This window comes from Lampetra fluviatilis, chromosome 39 (genome assembly GCF_964198595.1).
Source record: "Lampetra fluviatilis chromosome 39, kcLamFluv1.1, whole genome shotgun sequence".
Taxonomy (NCBI): domain Eukaryota; kingdom Metazoa; phylum Chordata; class Hyperoartia; order Petromyzontiformes; family Petromyzontidae; genus Lampetra; species Lampetra fluviatilis.
The window spans coordinates 7,408,229-7,426,110 of NC_136313.1; the positions used below are offsets into that span (position 1 = coordinate 7,408,229).

The window sequence follows — 17,882 nt, forward strand, 5'->3', positions numbered from 1 at the left end:
CTTGTATAAAGGTGTCAGTTTTTGTACCAGTTAAAAGGATAAAAACCTACTAATATATTTTGCCACTGGTAAAGGTGGTCTCATAGTGTAAATTACTTTAAGATGTTTTCTTGTTCATGTTTTTGTCTTTGATTGTTGCGGTTGCACCCGATTCAAGAGCCGAATGGCTCACAGGGCTCTACCAAGTAAATGAAATTGAAATTAAATGAAACTGAACGTTGACATCAGCGGTGTTTGTTCAGCACGCCTGACTGCTGACGAGTCCCAGAAGGGCAAAACCAGATTGTGGGTGCTCAAACAATCACCGCTGGTTAACATAACTATGTTAGGTCAAAATGCAGATTTTGGCTCCAACATATTTGATTTTTTTGTGGAAATATGAAACAGAGATTGTTGATGCCATTACCTAGAATAATACGAATAATTGTGGAGTGGCCGGTCAGGAATGAAATACGTCTGAGAATGATCGTGTCAAGTTGCTAGATGTATGTTAAACTTCTTTCGCACCGTACGTAGCCAACCGTGCCAATCGGAGTTGGGGGGGGTGGGGAAGGACAACAAACAAAAAGGCCCCTTGTGTTTACATTGCCGGAACCGTGAGCAAGATTGCGGGAGGCCTTTAACCACCAGCAGTGGACTGACCATGGCTGATGATTATGAAGTCTCGATGCATTCATAAGAAGTTTTTTTTGGGGGGGGGGGTTAGATCACGTAAATAAATAAATGTGTCGTTAATCCCGCCACCACCCGACACAGCCAACTATTAGGGGTTGTCACGTGAACAGAGCACGCGATCTAACCCCAAAAAACCTCTATTATGGACGATATTGGTCGCGTGTTAAACTAACGACGCAATAATTCTAGATTTGAAGTTTTCGTGACTGCAAGGATCCTCCATACTCTTTGGTTCTTTCGGTAAAGTCACGTAGGTGAAGATAAAACATTTAAAAAATAAAAATAACTAAATTAACTCACGACGTTTCGGAGGCAACACAAGCTTCCGTCATCAGGTCGTCGTAGCGAAACAGAATTACTGTGGTGGGCACTACACTAATCCTGATGACGGAAGCTTGTGTTGCCTCCGAAACGTCGTGAGTTAATTTAGTAATTTCTTTTTTAGTTATATATTTATTTCACCTACGTCACTTTACCGAAAGAACCAACGATTATGAATCCCTTGCGTGTTAAACCTAACGACGCACTGCTGCTGCTGCTGCTGCCACCGCACGTGTTGGTTTGTCGGGGTGACGTCACGCGGGGTGACGTCACGCGAGGGCTTCCCCGGCGCGGTGACGTCACGGCCAGGATCGGCGCCGCAGCGAGGAGCTCAGTCCTCCTCCTCTTCACCACCACCACCATCATCCTCCTCCTCCTCGTCGCCAATTAGAACGATTACCAGCAGCAGCAGCCTGCTCTCACGACGTGGTTGGCGGTGGTGGCGGTGGTGGTTGGCCGGGGCCCGTCCGTCCCGCGTGCTCCTTTCGCCTCCTCCGCCGCCGTCAACCGCCGCTGCTGCTGCTGCTGCCGCTGTTGTCGCTGCTGCTGTTGCCGCTGTCGGCGTTGCGGGCTCGAGGCTGGCGCCATGTCCGTGGCGGGGCTCAAGAAGCAGTTCCACAAGGCGAGCCAGGTGAGCACGCGGGGGTGGTGTTGGGGGGCCCGGGGGGGGTGTTGGGGGGCCCGGGGGGGGGTGTTGGGGGGCCCACCACCGAGATCTGGGGGAGGGGAGATTGTGGAGGAGATGGATAATTATTGTTAATACACGCGGCGTATCGATGCACCCGAGTACTGGACTGAGATATGGAGACACGGGTAGAGAGAGACGGGGAGACATGGGGAGAGATACACGGGGAGAGCGAGACACGAGGAGAGAGAGACACAGGGAGAGCGAGACGCGGAGCGAGAGACGGGGAGAGCGAGACACGGGGAGAGAGACACGGGGAGAGCGAGACACGGGGAGAGCGAGACGCGGAGAGCGAGACACGGGGAGAGATACACGGGGAGAGCGAGACACGGGGAGAGAGAGACACAGGGAGAGCGAAACGCGGAGCGAGAGACACGGGGAGAGCGAGACACGGGGAGAGAGACACGGGGAGAGCGAGACACGAGGAGAGAGAGACACGAGGAGAGAGAGACACGGGGAGAGCGAGACACGGGGAGAGAGACACGGGGAGAGCGAGACGCGGAGAGAGAGACACGGGGAGAGCGAGACACGGGGAGAGCGAGACACGGGGAGAGCGAGACACGGGGAGAGCGAGACACGGGGAGAGCGAGACACGGGGAGAGCGAGACACGGGGAGAGAGACACGGGGAGAGAGACACGGGGAGAGCGAGACGCAGAGAGAGAGACGCGGAGAGACACGGGGAGAGCGAGACACGGGGAGAGCGAGACACGGGGAGAGAGACACGGGGAGAGCGAGACACGGGGAGAGCGAGACACGGGGAGAGAGAGACACGGGGAGAGAGACACGGGGAGAGCGAGACACGGGGAGAGAGACACGGGGAGAGCGAGACACGGGGAGAGAGAGACACGGGGAGAGAGACACGGGGAGAGCGAGACACGGGGAGAGCGAGACACGGGGAGAGAGACACGGGGAGAGCGAGACACGGGGAGAGAGACACGGGGAGAGCGAGACGCGGAGAGAGAGAGAGAGACGCGGGGTGAGAGAGACGCGGGAGACAGAGTCGCAGGGAAAGAGACATCTGGAGACAGACACGGGCGTGCAGGAGACACGGGGGACAGACTGGGAGACAGTCACAGGGGGAGAGAGGGAGACGGGAGGAGGGGGGGGGGAATTCAGAGACACGGAGACTCGAAACAGGTTCACGTGGGGAGACGCGGGGACACGGGGATGTGGGGGCAGAGACAGAGACGTGAGAACACAGGGGACATGGACACGGGGTCACAGAGACATGGGGACACGGGGTCACAGAGACACGGGGTCAGGCTATCGGTAACGCAGAGGAACAGACACACGGAGGCTCCGAGTCATGGGGACAGAGACGTTGACGCACGAAGACACTGGGTGGGGTATGGCTCGACAAAGAATGGGAACGCGGATATTTATACACGGAGACACACGGGGGCACGGAGACAGATACAGCAGCGATGTGGGGGGCACGGGTACAGACACAGCAGCCGTGTGGGGGGCACGGAGACAGACACAGCAGCCGTGTGGGGGGTACGGGTACAGACACAGCAGCGATGTGGGGGGCACGGAGACAGACACAGCAGCCGTGTGGGGGGTACGGGTACAGACACAGCAGCGATGTGGGGGGCACGGAGACAGACACAGCAGCCGTGTGGGGGGCACGGGGACAGATACAGCAGCGACGTGGGTGGCACGGAGACAGATACAGCAGCCGTGTGGGGGGCACGGGGACAGACACGGCAGTGACGTGGGGGGCACGGAGGGGCGGCAGAGACGCGACGAGGAGGCGGTGGGATTCTGGTGACAGCAAACGCCGAATCACAGCCTCGCGATCACCACCATCATCACCATCATCACCACCATCATCACCCTCACCATCATCATCACCATCGCCACCACCGTCCCCACCATCACCCTCATCATCATCACCATCATCATCATCACCCTCATCACCATCACCACCACCATCATCATCACCATCATCATCATCACCCTCATCACCATCATCACCACCATCACCCTCATCGCCACCACCATCCCCACCATCACCCTCATCATCATCACCATCATCATCACCACCATCACCCTCATCGCCACCACCATCCCCTCCACCATCCCCACCATCACCCTCATCATCACCATCACCACCATCACCATCGTCGTCGTCGTAGCGAGACACAGAAACATGGGGCCGTGACGACCCTGGGACGTGGTGGGGAGAGAGACGTGGGGACCCTGGGACTTGGTGTGGGGTGGGTGGGTGGCGTGCGGGAACCACGATCAGCGGCGAGCGGTGAGACACTGGCAGAGGTCGCAAACGGGTTTTGATTTTGATTCCTTACCCGTACCCGGCCGCACCAGGGTCGCAAACGGGTACCCGTACCCGGCCGGGTACGGATAGCCGGGTATCGGGTAGGGTACGGGTATCGGGTACCCGGTTGCGACCTCTGGACACTGGGCGGTGGGTTGAGAGCAGCCACAGAAGCGAGCACCGTTTGGTATGTGTGGTGGTGGTATGTGTGGTGGTGGTGTGTGTGGTGTGTGGTGGTGGTGTGTGTAGTGGTGGTGGTGGTGGGGTGGTGGTGTGTGTAGTGGTGGTGGTGTGTGTGGTGGTGGGGTGGTGGTGTGTGTAGTGGTGGGGTGGTGGTGTGTGTGGTGGTGGGGTGGTGGTGTGTGTGGTGGTGGTGTGTGGTGGTGGTGTGTGTGGTGGTGGTGTGTGTGGAGGTGGTGGTGGTGTGTGAGTGTGGTGGGTGGAGCTGGTGGGGTGTGTGGTGGTGGTGGTGTGTGTGTGGTGGTGGTGGTGTGTGTGGTGGTGTGTGTGGTGGTGGTGGTGTGTGTGGTGGTGTGTGGTGGTGGTCTGTGGTTCTGGTGGGGTGTGTGGTGGTGGGGTGTGTGATGATGGTGTGTGGGGAGCGGTAGTGTAGCGGTTAGCGCGCTGCGCTACGAACCCGGCGGCCCGAGTTCGATTTCCGCTCACAGCCAATTCCAGTGACGATTATCTGAACCTGTCCTGGTCCTCCCACTAGGTATACTCAGCCTCAAATGAGTACCTGGTTCGAGTGATGGTTGGTGGATCAACTCCCTCCCTCTGGACGTCAGTACAGCAAGTGTGGACCAATCTCCATCAGTCCCATCCGAGTTGCACCCCCCTCGCACGCTGCGTTGTTGTAAGGGAGTTACAATTTTTTTTTTAAACCCGCTGCTATATAAGAGCCTTAAAATATGATCGTATATAGTCCCAAGTCTAGTGGTGCACGGGGTGGTGCAGGAGTGGTAACGAGAGGAGTTGATTGAAGGAGTTTAACGAGAGGGTATTTTTTTAGTCTATGTATGTGGATAAAACATCGATTAGCGACAGATTTCTCAATTTTGATGGGCCACTCATCATTGACATCCTCATCATCTTCGTCGTCGCTTTGGTTTGAAGGCAGCCATGATCGATCCACTGCTGGATGAAGGCTTCCTCAAGCCGTCACTATCTCTCACGGCCTTGCAGTGAGTGTGGTGGCAGCAATCCCAACTAGCACCGGCTGATTTCATCACTCCGTCTCCACACTGGACGTGCTCTCGCCTCGTCGGTTCCCGTCATAGGAACGTGGAATTTACACGCTCGTGTCAGGGGCCTGCTGCTTCGACAGGGATGGAAACTGCTTGGAATGGATATTTTTTGGGAATATCGGTTGTAATGAATACTAAATGAGACTACCGGACCGACGTAAATATTTTTTACACTTTGACTGGATGTTAGATGCGTAATGATTTGCTTCCATCTTCATTCAATTAATAATGGCGAGTGAAAATATATCGCCTGTATAATCAAGACTCAATTCTCCTGAATGCAGAACCTCTTGGCTTACCAGGGCTTAAATGACACAATTAAAGACAAATATATCCCCCTGTGAAACCTTAACAGACTGTGTTGGTGTAAGTGCTGTTGACGAGAACCGAAGAAGGCCGGCACGGCACACGAGGGTTGGGTGGCCAGCCCCACCGACCGCCTTTGTCTCCCTAGCGGCGATGTTTACACGCCGCACCAGATACTCATTTAAGGCTTCGTGGACTTACGGGAAGCCCAGAACCGGTTCAGATAATGGCTGTGAGCGCGAATCGAACTCGCGTGTCGCCTGGTTCGCAGCGCGACACGCGTGACAAGTGACAACGTCTCTCGCAGTCATCGGCCACTTGTGGCTCACCTTGGGGTCAAGGCATCGCCCACACTCTGGCCATCACCTCCCGCAGTCCTGCGATGCAACGAATCCCGCTCGCGCCTACACGTGAGCCGATCTCATCGCTCCATCTCCGCGGTGGTCGCTCTCCTCTCCTCCTCCTGTTGTGCCCTCCGTTGGCTGCGATTCCGTCGCCAGTCTCGTCCTATCGACCACCGTCATCGTCCCACACTCCCACGGCCTCGACGTGTCCGACCTTAACACCACTTTATTCTCCGCACCAATCAATTGGATGTATTATTTAACTTGCGTGTTTTCTTCCTGATCCACGTCTTCCTCTATTTTGCCTCTCGATGTGATGATGATTCCCAGTGCCGTATTACACCTCTTCGTGCATCTTTGCCATGCGTATTAAGAGTTTCCAAATTTGTTCGTCAGTGTCCGTTTCTTGTCTTCAGATCCATATGTCACAGCGGGTTTAATATGCAACTCAGCGAATCTTTGCTGAATGAATGCCTCTCCACGTTTTATTGGCCATAGTAGTTGGTGAAGGGGGGGTGGGTCGGGAGGGGGGGGACTTAGGACTAGTTCAGATATCACCCTCCCCGATGTTATCCATAGCCAAGTTTATCGCACAGTGTGCGTTCCACTGCACCACCACTCCCCACAAACACGGCACGTGTACGTGTACGTACAGCCCTTTTGTCAGCCCCGTTTCTGCTTGACGGGCTTCCCCCAGTGGCGTTGTGGGTCATGGTGGGGGGTTATTTTGGCCATACTTCACCACCCTGGTCAGTGCGTGTTGGTGAAGGTGTGGGAACTTCACAGCGTCCAGTAGAAACAAGGGATTTCGCGGAACTTCCCCTCTGCTGCCGGTAGCCTAGCACCCGATACAACACGAATTAATCAACAACTCTTGCACACGTGCCGACGCACGACACGTAAACCATCATGATCGGTGCTCGCCAGTGAATCTGTGCGTCCGCTGTGTGCCTGTTTGACGCGCATCGGTGTCGTGCGACACACACACACGTGTCGCGCGACACACGTGTGTACCGGTGCGACGTGTAGCCAGCTGAGCCCCAGGTGTTGTCACCACCACCACCATCACACACACACAGCTGCTCTACGAACGCGATTCAGTTTACTGTTCTCGATGAGCATCGCGATGAATGACTGAATATTTATCCAATACACATTTAGTAATAGATGTTCAGCCCCCGACGAAGCTCTCAAGCACGCGGAGCGAAAAACGTCGGACGTCATGGCCTCAACGGCACGCGATAACCACCCCGAACTTGCCCTGGAGGGTGACGAGAGATAAGCGAGTGAGTTACCCACGCGGCGACTTCTACTGGCACGACTCAGCGGCCACAACGATAGGCAGCCAAGCAACGTTCCAGCGGCGGTGGCAGAAGAGCAAGCACCTGTGGCTACATGCAAGAGGTGCTCGTAGCGGCGTGCGTGGGGTTGGTGGTTGCTTTTGGCTGCCTGCCGCTCGGCGTTTGAAGTGAAGCGCGCGCCTGCCACGGTTCGCATTCCATGGCGGGCGTTTGATGATTCTCTCGTCTCGTGATTCTCGTCTGGAATCTTCCGAGAGCAAGTCGTTGGGTGGAAGTGTAGCGTGCGTGGGTTGTGGTGGGGCCGTGGTGGTGCAGCGGTGAGCGCGCTGCGCCACAAACCCGACAACCCGGGGTTCGATTTCCACTGGCGGTCAATGGCGATGACGATGATCTGGACCGGTCCTGGGCCCTCCCCCCTGGGTCGACTCAGCCTCAAATGAGTACCTGGTGCGGTGCGTCAACATCGCCGCTTGGGAGACAAAAGCGTCGTGCTGGCCACCCACTGTGTGCCGTGCCGGCCTTCATGGTAGCTCGCTTACAGCACTTGCTTCTACAGGCTGTTAAAGGCTGTACAGGGGATCTTTGTGGTGGTGCACGTCTGTAATGCGGCACTTTGAAGGTGAGAGTTGTTGGATCATGTCACCATCAGTAGCCATGTTCAGTCGACTGCTGGATGAAGGGCTCCTGCCACTGCCGCCAACCACCTCTCACCAATCCCGTACCGATCCGCCTACCCCTAGGTTCGTGAAACTCTGCTGGGCTGCGGGGTGGCCAGGAGGTGGTAGTACAGCAAATAGGTTTGCGAACGTATTTGTGCACGCCACTTTTGGGTGCTACATTGCGTGGAGGGTTTTCCCCAGGTAAGGTCCAAAGTTTTCGCCCCACAGCCAAAAGAAGGATTCGGCAATATAAGAATAGGTTTTACCCTTCCTGGCAATAAAACAGGTGTTAAGATGCTAACCAAGCAGAAACCTTTTGCTCTGGTAGTATTTGCATTGTCTTCGAAATTGATTGGTCCACACCAGAGACAGCTTATGATGTCGCTGCACACAACGATTCAGCTGTTGGCCTAATGTCCCAATTATAATGATCCACCTGAATGTAGTCGTCAGACTCACTGTTCCCCCTATAAATAAATTACACTTATGATTAATATTGGGAGTATAACATTGTTGGCTAATCCCATAGCCCAAAGGCCTAATTTTAGTATAAAATAAATAAATAGATGTATTTTTATGATAATGGCACAGGCTGGAAACAAAACATAAATCCATCATCGCAATTATAACGCCACCGTATTACAGGACAATGCACAGTAAAGCAGGCTAACGTTTCAGGCAATTTTCCTTCTTCAGGGTCGTGAGTCGGTAGCATTTTTGAGTATTTGGAGAGGGCATTTTCCATTGTGGTACCTCTGACGCTGGGAAATTGGGGGGCAGTGCTGTGGTGGACTTGTACGTTTCTTTTCTAATGACTCTTCCTGACCTCCCTTGTGAAACCCCACAGAGTGCTGAAGTACACTGTGGGCCAAATGTCTTGTGACCCCCCAATTAATAAACCTGTAAAAAAAATCCTTTGCATATTCATTTCTGTTTTAAATAAACCTTGAAAAATATTAACTTTTAGAAAATTTAACGGGGGGATCACAAGACATCTGTAGCACCCTGTAGAGGATTCCAGATCATCATCGTGAGCCATGATCAATCCACTGCTGGATGATTGATCCAAGTTGTTTGCCGTTCCTCACGGCTCTGCTGTGTAAGCATTCTCCTAGAAGCCCGTACATGAGCTCATTTAACTACTCCATCTCCTCGTCGGACGTTCTTTCAGACGCGTTCCTTTCGTTGGCTATTATTTTCGATAATAAATGTAATTAAATAATATCTCGTTTAAAAAAATTCCATGTAAAAAAATAAAACCATTTTTAGCCTATCGCCCTATGAGCCTTCAATAGTTAGGTTAACCAGGAGTGTTCTCTTTGAGGTGCGTGCTTATCTGGATCAGCTTCGACCTTATGGGTCTCATCAGCAGTCAGCTGTGCTAAACGAATGTCGCTGATTTACAAGATGTTGTTGGTGAGTGCACCCTCTCTACACACCATGGGGTCGTAGGCACAAAAAAGTGCAATGTTGCATAAAAATCCTCGCCAAAATGCTGTATTGGTGCATTCCAGGCAATCAAATACTGCACTGTACATGCGTACGACGCGTACGTACATCCCTTTTGTCAATCCACTGCTGGATGAAGGCTTTCCAAAGCTGTGTCGGTCACTGGGATTATATACGGCGCATACTATAGTTGGTCAGCGCAGGTTGCATAGCAATGCAGTTAAATAATGAATAGAGTACAACAATGGATTATTGTTCTCTCAGACTAGCCTCAACCGTATTTACCCATGGGTCTAAGATGCAGGTCATTTTCCACGTGGGGGGCAGGGAACGGTAGGCGAGTTATTTGATGAAGAATTTAAAACAGTTCCTGCTTGGGCGGAATTAATATCACAGATGCGTGAGTTGCTCAGTGACTTTTTGTGCCATAATAACTTGGAAACAGGGTTGGTGTTTACACGCAGAGATGGAGCCGTCTTGTGTGTTAAAATCAGAATGTTTATTTTTTTCTGGAGGAATCCCATGAGTGATAAAAAGCTAATTTTTACAGATGTCCCGTAGGGGCGGGTAAGAACGTTACAGCAACAAAAAATACAAAAACACGATAGGAGCGCAAAGTACAAGAAAGGTGAACAAATCACTCAAACACATACAAATACAACACTATAAACCATCCCCCCATTCTGCCAGACAAAGCCCACTGAGGTATTAACTTATTTTTCAGAAGCGACCTGGCCACAAATGATCGCTCAACAAAATGGCCCATGATTTGGATATTTATAGCACCAAACTAATCTAAATAATCTCAATGCATGTTGATTCTAATTGTGGAGGGAAAAACCGGAGGACCCAGAAAGAAATTCCACGCGACCACGGAGAGAGCGACACCGCAAACTCCAAATCTACAGCAGCAGGCGTCAGGGTCAGGGTCGAACCCACGACCCCCTGCGTACCAAGACACCCACGTGCAGGACTTCAAGGAACCTTTGATTGCAGTTGAGCAAAGGAGGGATGCCGAGCTGTCCGCGAGGGTTTGCAAATGCGCTCGCTGCGTGCTGGCTGGGTTGCTCCTGGAGCCCCTGGGGTGTCTGCCGTACGGAATAAAAAAAAAATCGATCGACACCACGGAAAATTCGCGCACGAAGCAACTATTCATCCTTGTCCTGCCAGATGAAACTGCCAGCAAATCCGCTATCAATCTAGGGTTCGTGATCAAATATGCTTAATATTCTCATTTACATTTCTTGTTATATTTCCCGCCCCGGGTTGATCTGCTCTGTGATATTGGCGTCTTGCCATGAGACCAAGCATCCATTTGGATCTGTGGCAGAGCTGAGTGCACTGTTAGACAACGGCCCACGGAAACGGATATCAAAGAGCTCCCTATGAGATCCCCTCAAAGTGACGTTCGTAGGGGAGAGTGCTCTCCCAGCCAGCCTGCCACGTGAGAGTAATTTTGACAGCAAAACCATTTTAAATTCTCAGCTGTAATTTAGCAGGGTTAAGTGCAGAACAATTTTTAAGGTGGTGATTTTTTTTTGTGCAGTCATTGATGATTGGAGTATGAACATCAAATCACTACGCTTTAGAACCCTGTATTGTCACAACCCATTCTATGCGAGTCTGTGGGTCTTTATGCGGGTCTATGGGTCTCTATGTGAGTCTATGTTTCTCTATGTAAGTCTTATTGGTCTATGCGAGTCAGTGGTGACTGAGCTGAGACTTGTAAACTCACTACGCTCGAGAACCCGTTTTAATCACACCCCAGTCTATGTGAATCTGCGGGTCTCTGTGTGAGTCTATGTTTCTCGATGTAAGTCTTATGGCCTACTTGAGCCAGTGGCTACCGAGACCAGAAACTCGCTACGCTTGAAAACGTGGCGTAGTAGTCACAGGCAGCTACCAGAGTTAGAAACGCAGGATCTCAGCCGTGCCGACTCAGCGTTGCGCCAGGCACCTCAATTAGGCTTCATTTTAAGAGATGTAAATTCATCCGCCTGAAAACCTCCATTGATTTTTCCTAAGAAGACTTTTGCCAAGGAATGGCATTCTCAGCAGTTGAGTTCTGAGCTTAAGTTAATTGAGCCTTCTCACAGCAACTGCAATACGGTATCGTGATTAAAACATGTTCCTTCACTGTGGCCATCTGAAAGCGATTGCAGCATTGCATTCGTTCCTAGCGCTGCAAGCTGTCTTGCTCGCAGTGGAGTCACTTGGTGGTCGCTCATTCCCTGCTGCTCGGATTCGAGACTTTATCTCAGCTGGTAAGGCCCCATTGAGCTGGGCAGTTCGTCTGCAGGGGCGACCGCAGCCCAAGACCGCCGGTAGTGGCGGTAGTTGCAGAGACAACTCGGGCTGGGAATGTGCAAATTCACCGGAGCAAAAACAACAACAAATTATTTACAAACGGAACCCCGGATAAACAACGAACGGGGCTCGCATGCTAATCACAGACGCGTGTAAATAAACCGCATGCAAAGCCTCAGACGTAACGGAGCTCGGAGTATTGCGCTCGCAATTGTGGCGGAGGTAATCTCGCAGCATGGCCACGATCGCGCGTGCCAAACGAGGTAGACCTGGAACATTGAGAGATTGCTGATGAGGACTTTTCAAAAAGTGTTGCGGAACTCGTGTTGTTGGAGTTGTGTGCCCTCGGCTCTCTGTACTACTTACTCACTGCCCAAGGTCACGTCTTTGACCTTCCTGTTCTCTGCCCTGCTGCCAAAAGCAGTCTCCCAACTACAATGTCATCCCATTGGCGTTTATCTTAACAAAATATAGATATGTGTCAACACCTTTGTGTTGTCACCGTGATGCACACATCCCACGTTTTGTGGCTGCGTCTTGGGATGCAGTTGCATGTAGATGCTGTGCAAAAATACGCAAAGTATTCATATTCTTGGTTCTTTCGGTAAAGTCACATATAGAAGGGAAATAAAAAAAATAAAAAATATATAAAACAATACAAATTCTCACGACGTTTCGACTGTAACACAATCAATCGTCATCAGGTGTGAAATCCACAACAAGGGGTTCGACTTTTTTCAAATTTTCTTGCTGTGGATTTCACATCTGATGATGATTGCTTGTGTTGCAGTCGAAACGTCGTGAGAATTTTCATTGTTTGATATTTTTATTATTTTATTATTTCCCTTATACGTGACTTTACCGAAAGAACCAAGAATATGAATCCCTGCAGTCACGAAAGCTTTAAATCAAAACGAAAAGTGTTGTTTGTATGTAAGTCACACCGTATGTAGCCAACAGTGATAATCGGAGTTGCGTGAATCATTGTGATGATTCACCTCGGATCCCCACTATCCGATAAATCTCTGCGATTCAGGGGCGTCAACTTTGTTCGAGAAATTATTGTCTATTTAATGATTTGCCTTCTCGTTTGTATCGTTTATTGTTTTTTCTCACGTAATTTTTGTGCTGTTTTGTTCTCTCTATTAGCCTAAATTCAACATTGGCATATAACTCTTTGGTTCTTTCGGTAAAGAAATTATTATTTCATTTCATTCTACGTGACTTTACCGAAAGAACCAACGAGTAATTCCTGCAGTCACGAAAGCTTTGAATCTAATTGGGATATAATTTGCGCAAGTCGACAAACGTAAGTTCTGACGAGCGAAAGCGAGCCTAAGAAATCGTTATTAATCGTTAAATTAACTCGTCATCGTGAAGACTTATTGGCATCGCGGTCACAAAGTATCGTCGTGGAGATCGTGAATGTGAGTAAAGTCCGAAGTTAAATGCTTGATAACCTGTGTATAAACACAAGATTTGGCGCTTTCTTGATTACCTTTCAAAAATGCTATAAGTCACACGCTGAAAGTACAAATCTGTCTTTTTCAGTCCATGGACATGGAGTAGTGGTTGGCAGTGCCACGGCAGCTGTGTGGAGGGGGGGGTTGGAGGCACGAGGGGAGGGGGAGAAGGGGAGGTGAGGGGTCATCGCGCTGTCCCAATACAAACCGGGAACCCATATTTCAAATATTTTTACATTTATTGTTTCCAAAACGATTTGAAATGTCAAAAACAAACCCCAGAAATTGACGAAAATAAGCCACTTGAATAACCACCCCGCTCCCCCTCCCCAGTGAATTATAAATCTTTCCCCACAAAGTTAAACTCGTAGCCTCAATCATCGCTTTTAGACACCTTTTACCCTGGCGTGGCTATCGTGGACATTGTGCCACCCCACCCGGCAGGCGCGACACGCATCACTAGACACGACCAGCCGAGGTGTTGGGAAGTCAATTTGCTCGTCTGTCATCTCCCTGCCCCTAGGCTGCGAGTTGAGCGCGCGCCGCGTGCTCAAGTCGTCGGACCCCGTAATGTCCGATGACGTGGCCGGGTTCCTATCGCACATTGTTTAACCCGGTAAAGTCACGTAGGTAAAAAAATTTAAATTAATAAAAGTTAAATAAAAGTAAAATAAAAATCACGACGTTTCGGAGGCAACACAAGCTTCCTGTGTTGCCTCCGAAACGTCGTGATTTTTATTTTATTTTACTTTTATAAATTTAAATTTTTTTACCTACGTGACTTTACCGAAAAACCCTAAGAATATGAATCCTTGCAGTCACGAAAGCTTCAAATCTAGAATTGTTTAACCCGTACACAGCTCGCCGCAGCCCCGTCACGCCACGTGGGGCTGTTCGCTCTTATGGTCGGGGGAGGGGTTAAATGCGGCGGTGGCGAATGGCTCGCTCGGCATGTACGCTGGGATTGCGCCAATTAATATCGCGGGGTTTAAATTTGCTCAAATTAAAGCCTGGAACAACACAGATCCCAAGTTTCCATGACGACCGGGCAACAGGCGGCCGCCTCGCGTTGCTCGTTAAGTTTTGCTGGCCAGGGATGGACTGGGTTGTACGAGAGAGCGAGAGAGAGCGAGAGAGAGCGAGAGCGAGTCCGGTTGGGAACGTGAGTCTCCCTGCTCGCTCACCCGACAAACGGGAGTAGAGCGCAACTCCCATCAGGGGGATCCCAGAAGATGGTGGAAATTCCACGTTCCCATGGCGGACCAGCAGTCTGTCCCATCACCCGACCACTGCTCGTTTTCCACATAAGTGGTACTTATTTTATTGATCTTCTTGGTTCTTTCGGTAAAGTCACGTAGAAGGGAAATAATAAAATAATAAAAATATTATATTTTTTTATTATGTTTAATTTTTATTATTTTATTATTTCCCTTCTAGAACCAAGAAGATGAATCCCTGCAGTCACGAAAGCTTTAAATCGAAATTTATTTTATTGACTTTGGAGGGATGAAATTTCACGTTTCCCACCCTGATCGGGTCTTGAATTTGCAACCTTCCCGCCTCGTGGAAGTGCGGACTGTGTTTAGTCCGCAAGGACCATGAGTGGAGATTCCTCAGAGATGAATTGTAGTAAAGCGATGTCAGTGGCAACCATTACACCGCTCTTAATTCATTATTCGTGTGAGTTGAACATCCACCGGTGTCGTTTTTTGATGGCCTGAGGAAGGCAGTTCATCAAGTAGACCATTGACCTCTTGTGGGTATTTTGAGCGTCACGCTTCGTCACCGAGCACTCTGCTTGTCCCACGAATACCAAAACTCCTCCCACAAGAATCGGCGCGAGGCCGTTCTGAAAAAACAAACGACACCTTGGCGAGTCGAGGAGTTTACTCTCGTTATGTTAGCAGGGCAGCCGAGTGGTGGCGCATCGGTTAGCGCATTGCTGCTCCGCTCGTCGGTGACGAGTGATGTCCGGACCGGGCCCCGTCTCCGTCTTCGCCCACCCACGCTGGGCCAGCAGCGTCGGTGGGCCATGCAGATTGGTCAAGCGATCGACGCGGTCGACGCGGCCTCCATCCAGCAATGGATTGATTGGCTCACTTTGGTCCCAGGTCCCTTCTCTCCCCTTTGCCAGGGTTCCAGAGACCCCTTTTACCTGAGTCCCAGATCCCATTGATCCCCTTCACCCATGCTCCTTTAGCCTGAAAACCAGGTCTCCTTCACTCGGCCCCTTTCACCTGGCTGGGTACCAGGTCGCCCTCCACCAGGATCCCCTTTACCTGGGTCCCAGATCTTCTTGGTCACCCCCAAGCAGGTCCCCCATGACTTGGGCCACCTGGTTGCTTTGCCGCGCAGGCGGGGGCCGCGTGGTCGTGCCGAGCTCGGTAGACCTCGGACTACGAGCCGCCCTTCCGCAAAGCCGCTCGGCACGCAACGCCCAAGCGTTGTACCGGCCGGTGAGCGGCCGCTCGGTCAGTTAGACCCCCACCAACGGCGGCTTGGCTCGCGGCCAGTGTGAAATGCGGCGTTTTCTGCGCTTTATGATTTGACACCTCGGCCGAAGGAGCGGTAGGCTGTCGTTGCCGCGAAAGTGGCTAAGTCAGGGAATTGGCGATTCCATGGCCAGTCCCATCGATCGTCGGCCATCACCTCCTCCCCCCTTCCCCGAGGCACGATGCCCTCATGGTCTCGAGGTGCCACCCAATTGCCTCAATGGCCAACGTGATGATGACGATGCAACTTTTTATTCTCGGTCAAATTTGTATTTCACGGAGCCAGTCTGGTGCCACGTTAGCGAGATGTTAACTACCTCGCTTGATATACAGGAGGTCGTGGGTTCGGTCGTGACCCAGACGCCTGTATATTTGGAGTTTGCATGTTTTCTCCCCGTGGTCGCGTGGATTTTTTCTCGGGTCCTCTGGTTTTTCCCCGCACATTTAGAAACATGCGTTTAGAGTACTGTACTTGGCTGCTATAAATGTCCACATGATAAGGCACTTTATTGAGCTGTCATTTGTGCCCAAGTCACTTCTGAAAAATAGATATATAGCTCACTAGACCTTACCTGGTAATACAAATAGTCTAGTTTATAGTTTTAGCTGATTTGCGAACAGGAACGTGATATTTTTTTTCTACCAATTTTCAAAAAATAATAAGAACACTCGTAAACAAGGGTCAGTGGTTCACAGGGCAGAGGGGAAAGCGGAAGGTTTTGAGCCTGGACTTCAACAGAGAAAATGTTGTGACAGTTCCGAACTGGTGGTGAATTCCAGAGGGGGCAGCAGCGGAGACGATGCCCTCTCATTGGCCGGAGCTGGGTTTTTACGCAAGGCCTTGGTTACACACACGCAGTCATTAAGATGAGACGTTCGTTTCTCGCAAAATGATTTTGTCGTGGGTCTGCACTGACCGCGTTATGGCAGACGGGCGTGCGTTGTGGTCCCGCCGGAGTTAATATCCACGAGTAAGGTCTCGGTTATTTCTCCGTTTGGCACGGTGTCAGGCGGGATGTGCGTATGTGCTGTTGAACTTCTTTCACACCGTACGTAGCCAACCGTGCTAATCGGAAGTGCGGGGGAAGGACAAGAAACTAAACGCATTTCAACAAGCGGTTCTAAATAAATTAGTTTGCGCATTGCGCACTACGTCGTAGTTGCCGGGCAGCGATGTGAACGCGAGTGTCGTCAACGCCGCCGTCACCATCGCCGTGTCATCGACATAGCCGCCGCCATCGCCGTTTCATACGTGAACGTTGCGTGATGGAGGGTTTACAGCCGAGCGATCCGTCGTTCGAGTTGTTTTACTGCTCGACAATTCACGTCGCGTTTGATCGTTCAGATTGACTGTGGCTTGCTGCCTAGTCAACCATTGATGTTCAGGCCAAGTTTTCAACAATAACTTGTGAAGTGAGGCCTTACAGTGTGCCTTCATGCTTGTAGAGTAGGAGTGTCAACATTTGGTGAACTCATATTTGCTCACCTGCTTGTGCACCTTTCCACTCGTTCGCTCACTCACCCACGTACTCACCTGGTGGCTCTCCGGCTCACCCTCACACTCACCCTTTCACTCATCCGCAGATTTACCGACTCACCTGCTCATTCACTTGCTCACTAACTCGCTGGATTACTCGGTCACCCACTCATTCACTCGCACATTCACTCACCACCCACTCACCTATTCACCTCCTCACCCACTCGCACAATCACTTGTGCACTCACTCAATTCCTGACTCACTCACTCAGCTGCTCATTTGCTCAATGACCGACTCGCTCGCTCACTCAGGATAACCTATGTCATGTGTATACAGTATGAGATAATGCGTGTCCTAGAGTTCATGTACGCAGTCATTTGCGTAGTCGTTTCTGTGTCACCGGTAAATCATTCAACAGGTCGCAAAAGGGTTGGGAGATTCTTTATATGTGGAAATTAAAATCGGTGTTTGTCACGCGGCAAGTCGCCATATAGCTTGTGTTGATATTACAATAACATTTCACGGTGGCAATAGAAGTCATCTGGAGTGGCACGTAAAAAAAAACCACACGGATAGGTCAGAAACCACAACCCCGCGACAGAGGTTCTTTCACTAAAGGCGCACGCCACAACACCGGCCTAGCCACTGGTATTCCCCTTCTCCTCCTCTTCGCCAGCTGCCGCTCGTTATTAAACCCTGCCGGGAAGGGCCGTGCCCGTTTGGAAGCCAAACACGACTGGAGTGCGGCTGGGAGGGGAGAACAAAGATGCGTGGCGATTACGGAGCCGTCTGCCACCTCTGCCACTGCCCTGTCACGCCGGAGGCATTGATTTGCGCGGCACACGCTGAGCGCCGCACACGGCACGTGCCGCACAT

At 51.1% G+C, this 17,882-nt stretch overlaps 1 protein-coding gene across 3 annotated transcripts in view; it reads left to right on the forward strand.

Moving 5' to 3' along the window:
* Positions 1-1,254: 1,254 nt before the first annotated feature.
* Positions 1,255-17,882, forward strand: part of LOC144945934 (endophilin-A3-like) — a 73,245-nt gene continuing 56,617 nt past the window's right edge. The window contains exon 1 of one of the 3 annotated variants that reach the window (XM_078874594.1): positions 1,255-1,627. In XM_078874594.1, the coding sequence (XP_078730720.1) occupies positions 1,583-1,627 (45 nt within the window). In that variant the 5' untranslated portion in view covers positions 1,255-1,582. The remainder of the gene's footprint in view (positions 1,628-17,882) is intronic. The other 2 variants (XM_078874595.1, XM_078874596.1) reach the window with 2 other exon arrangements.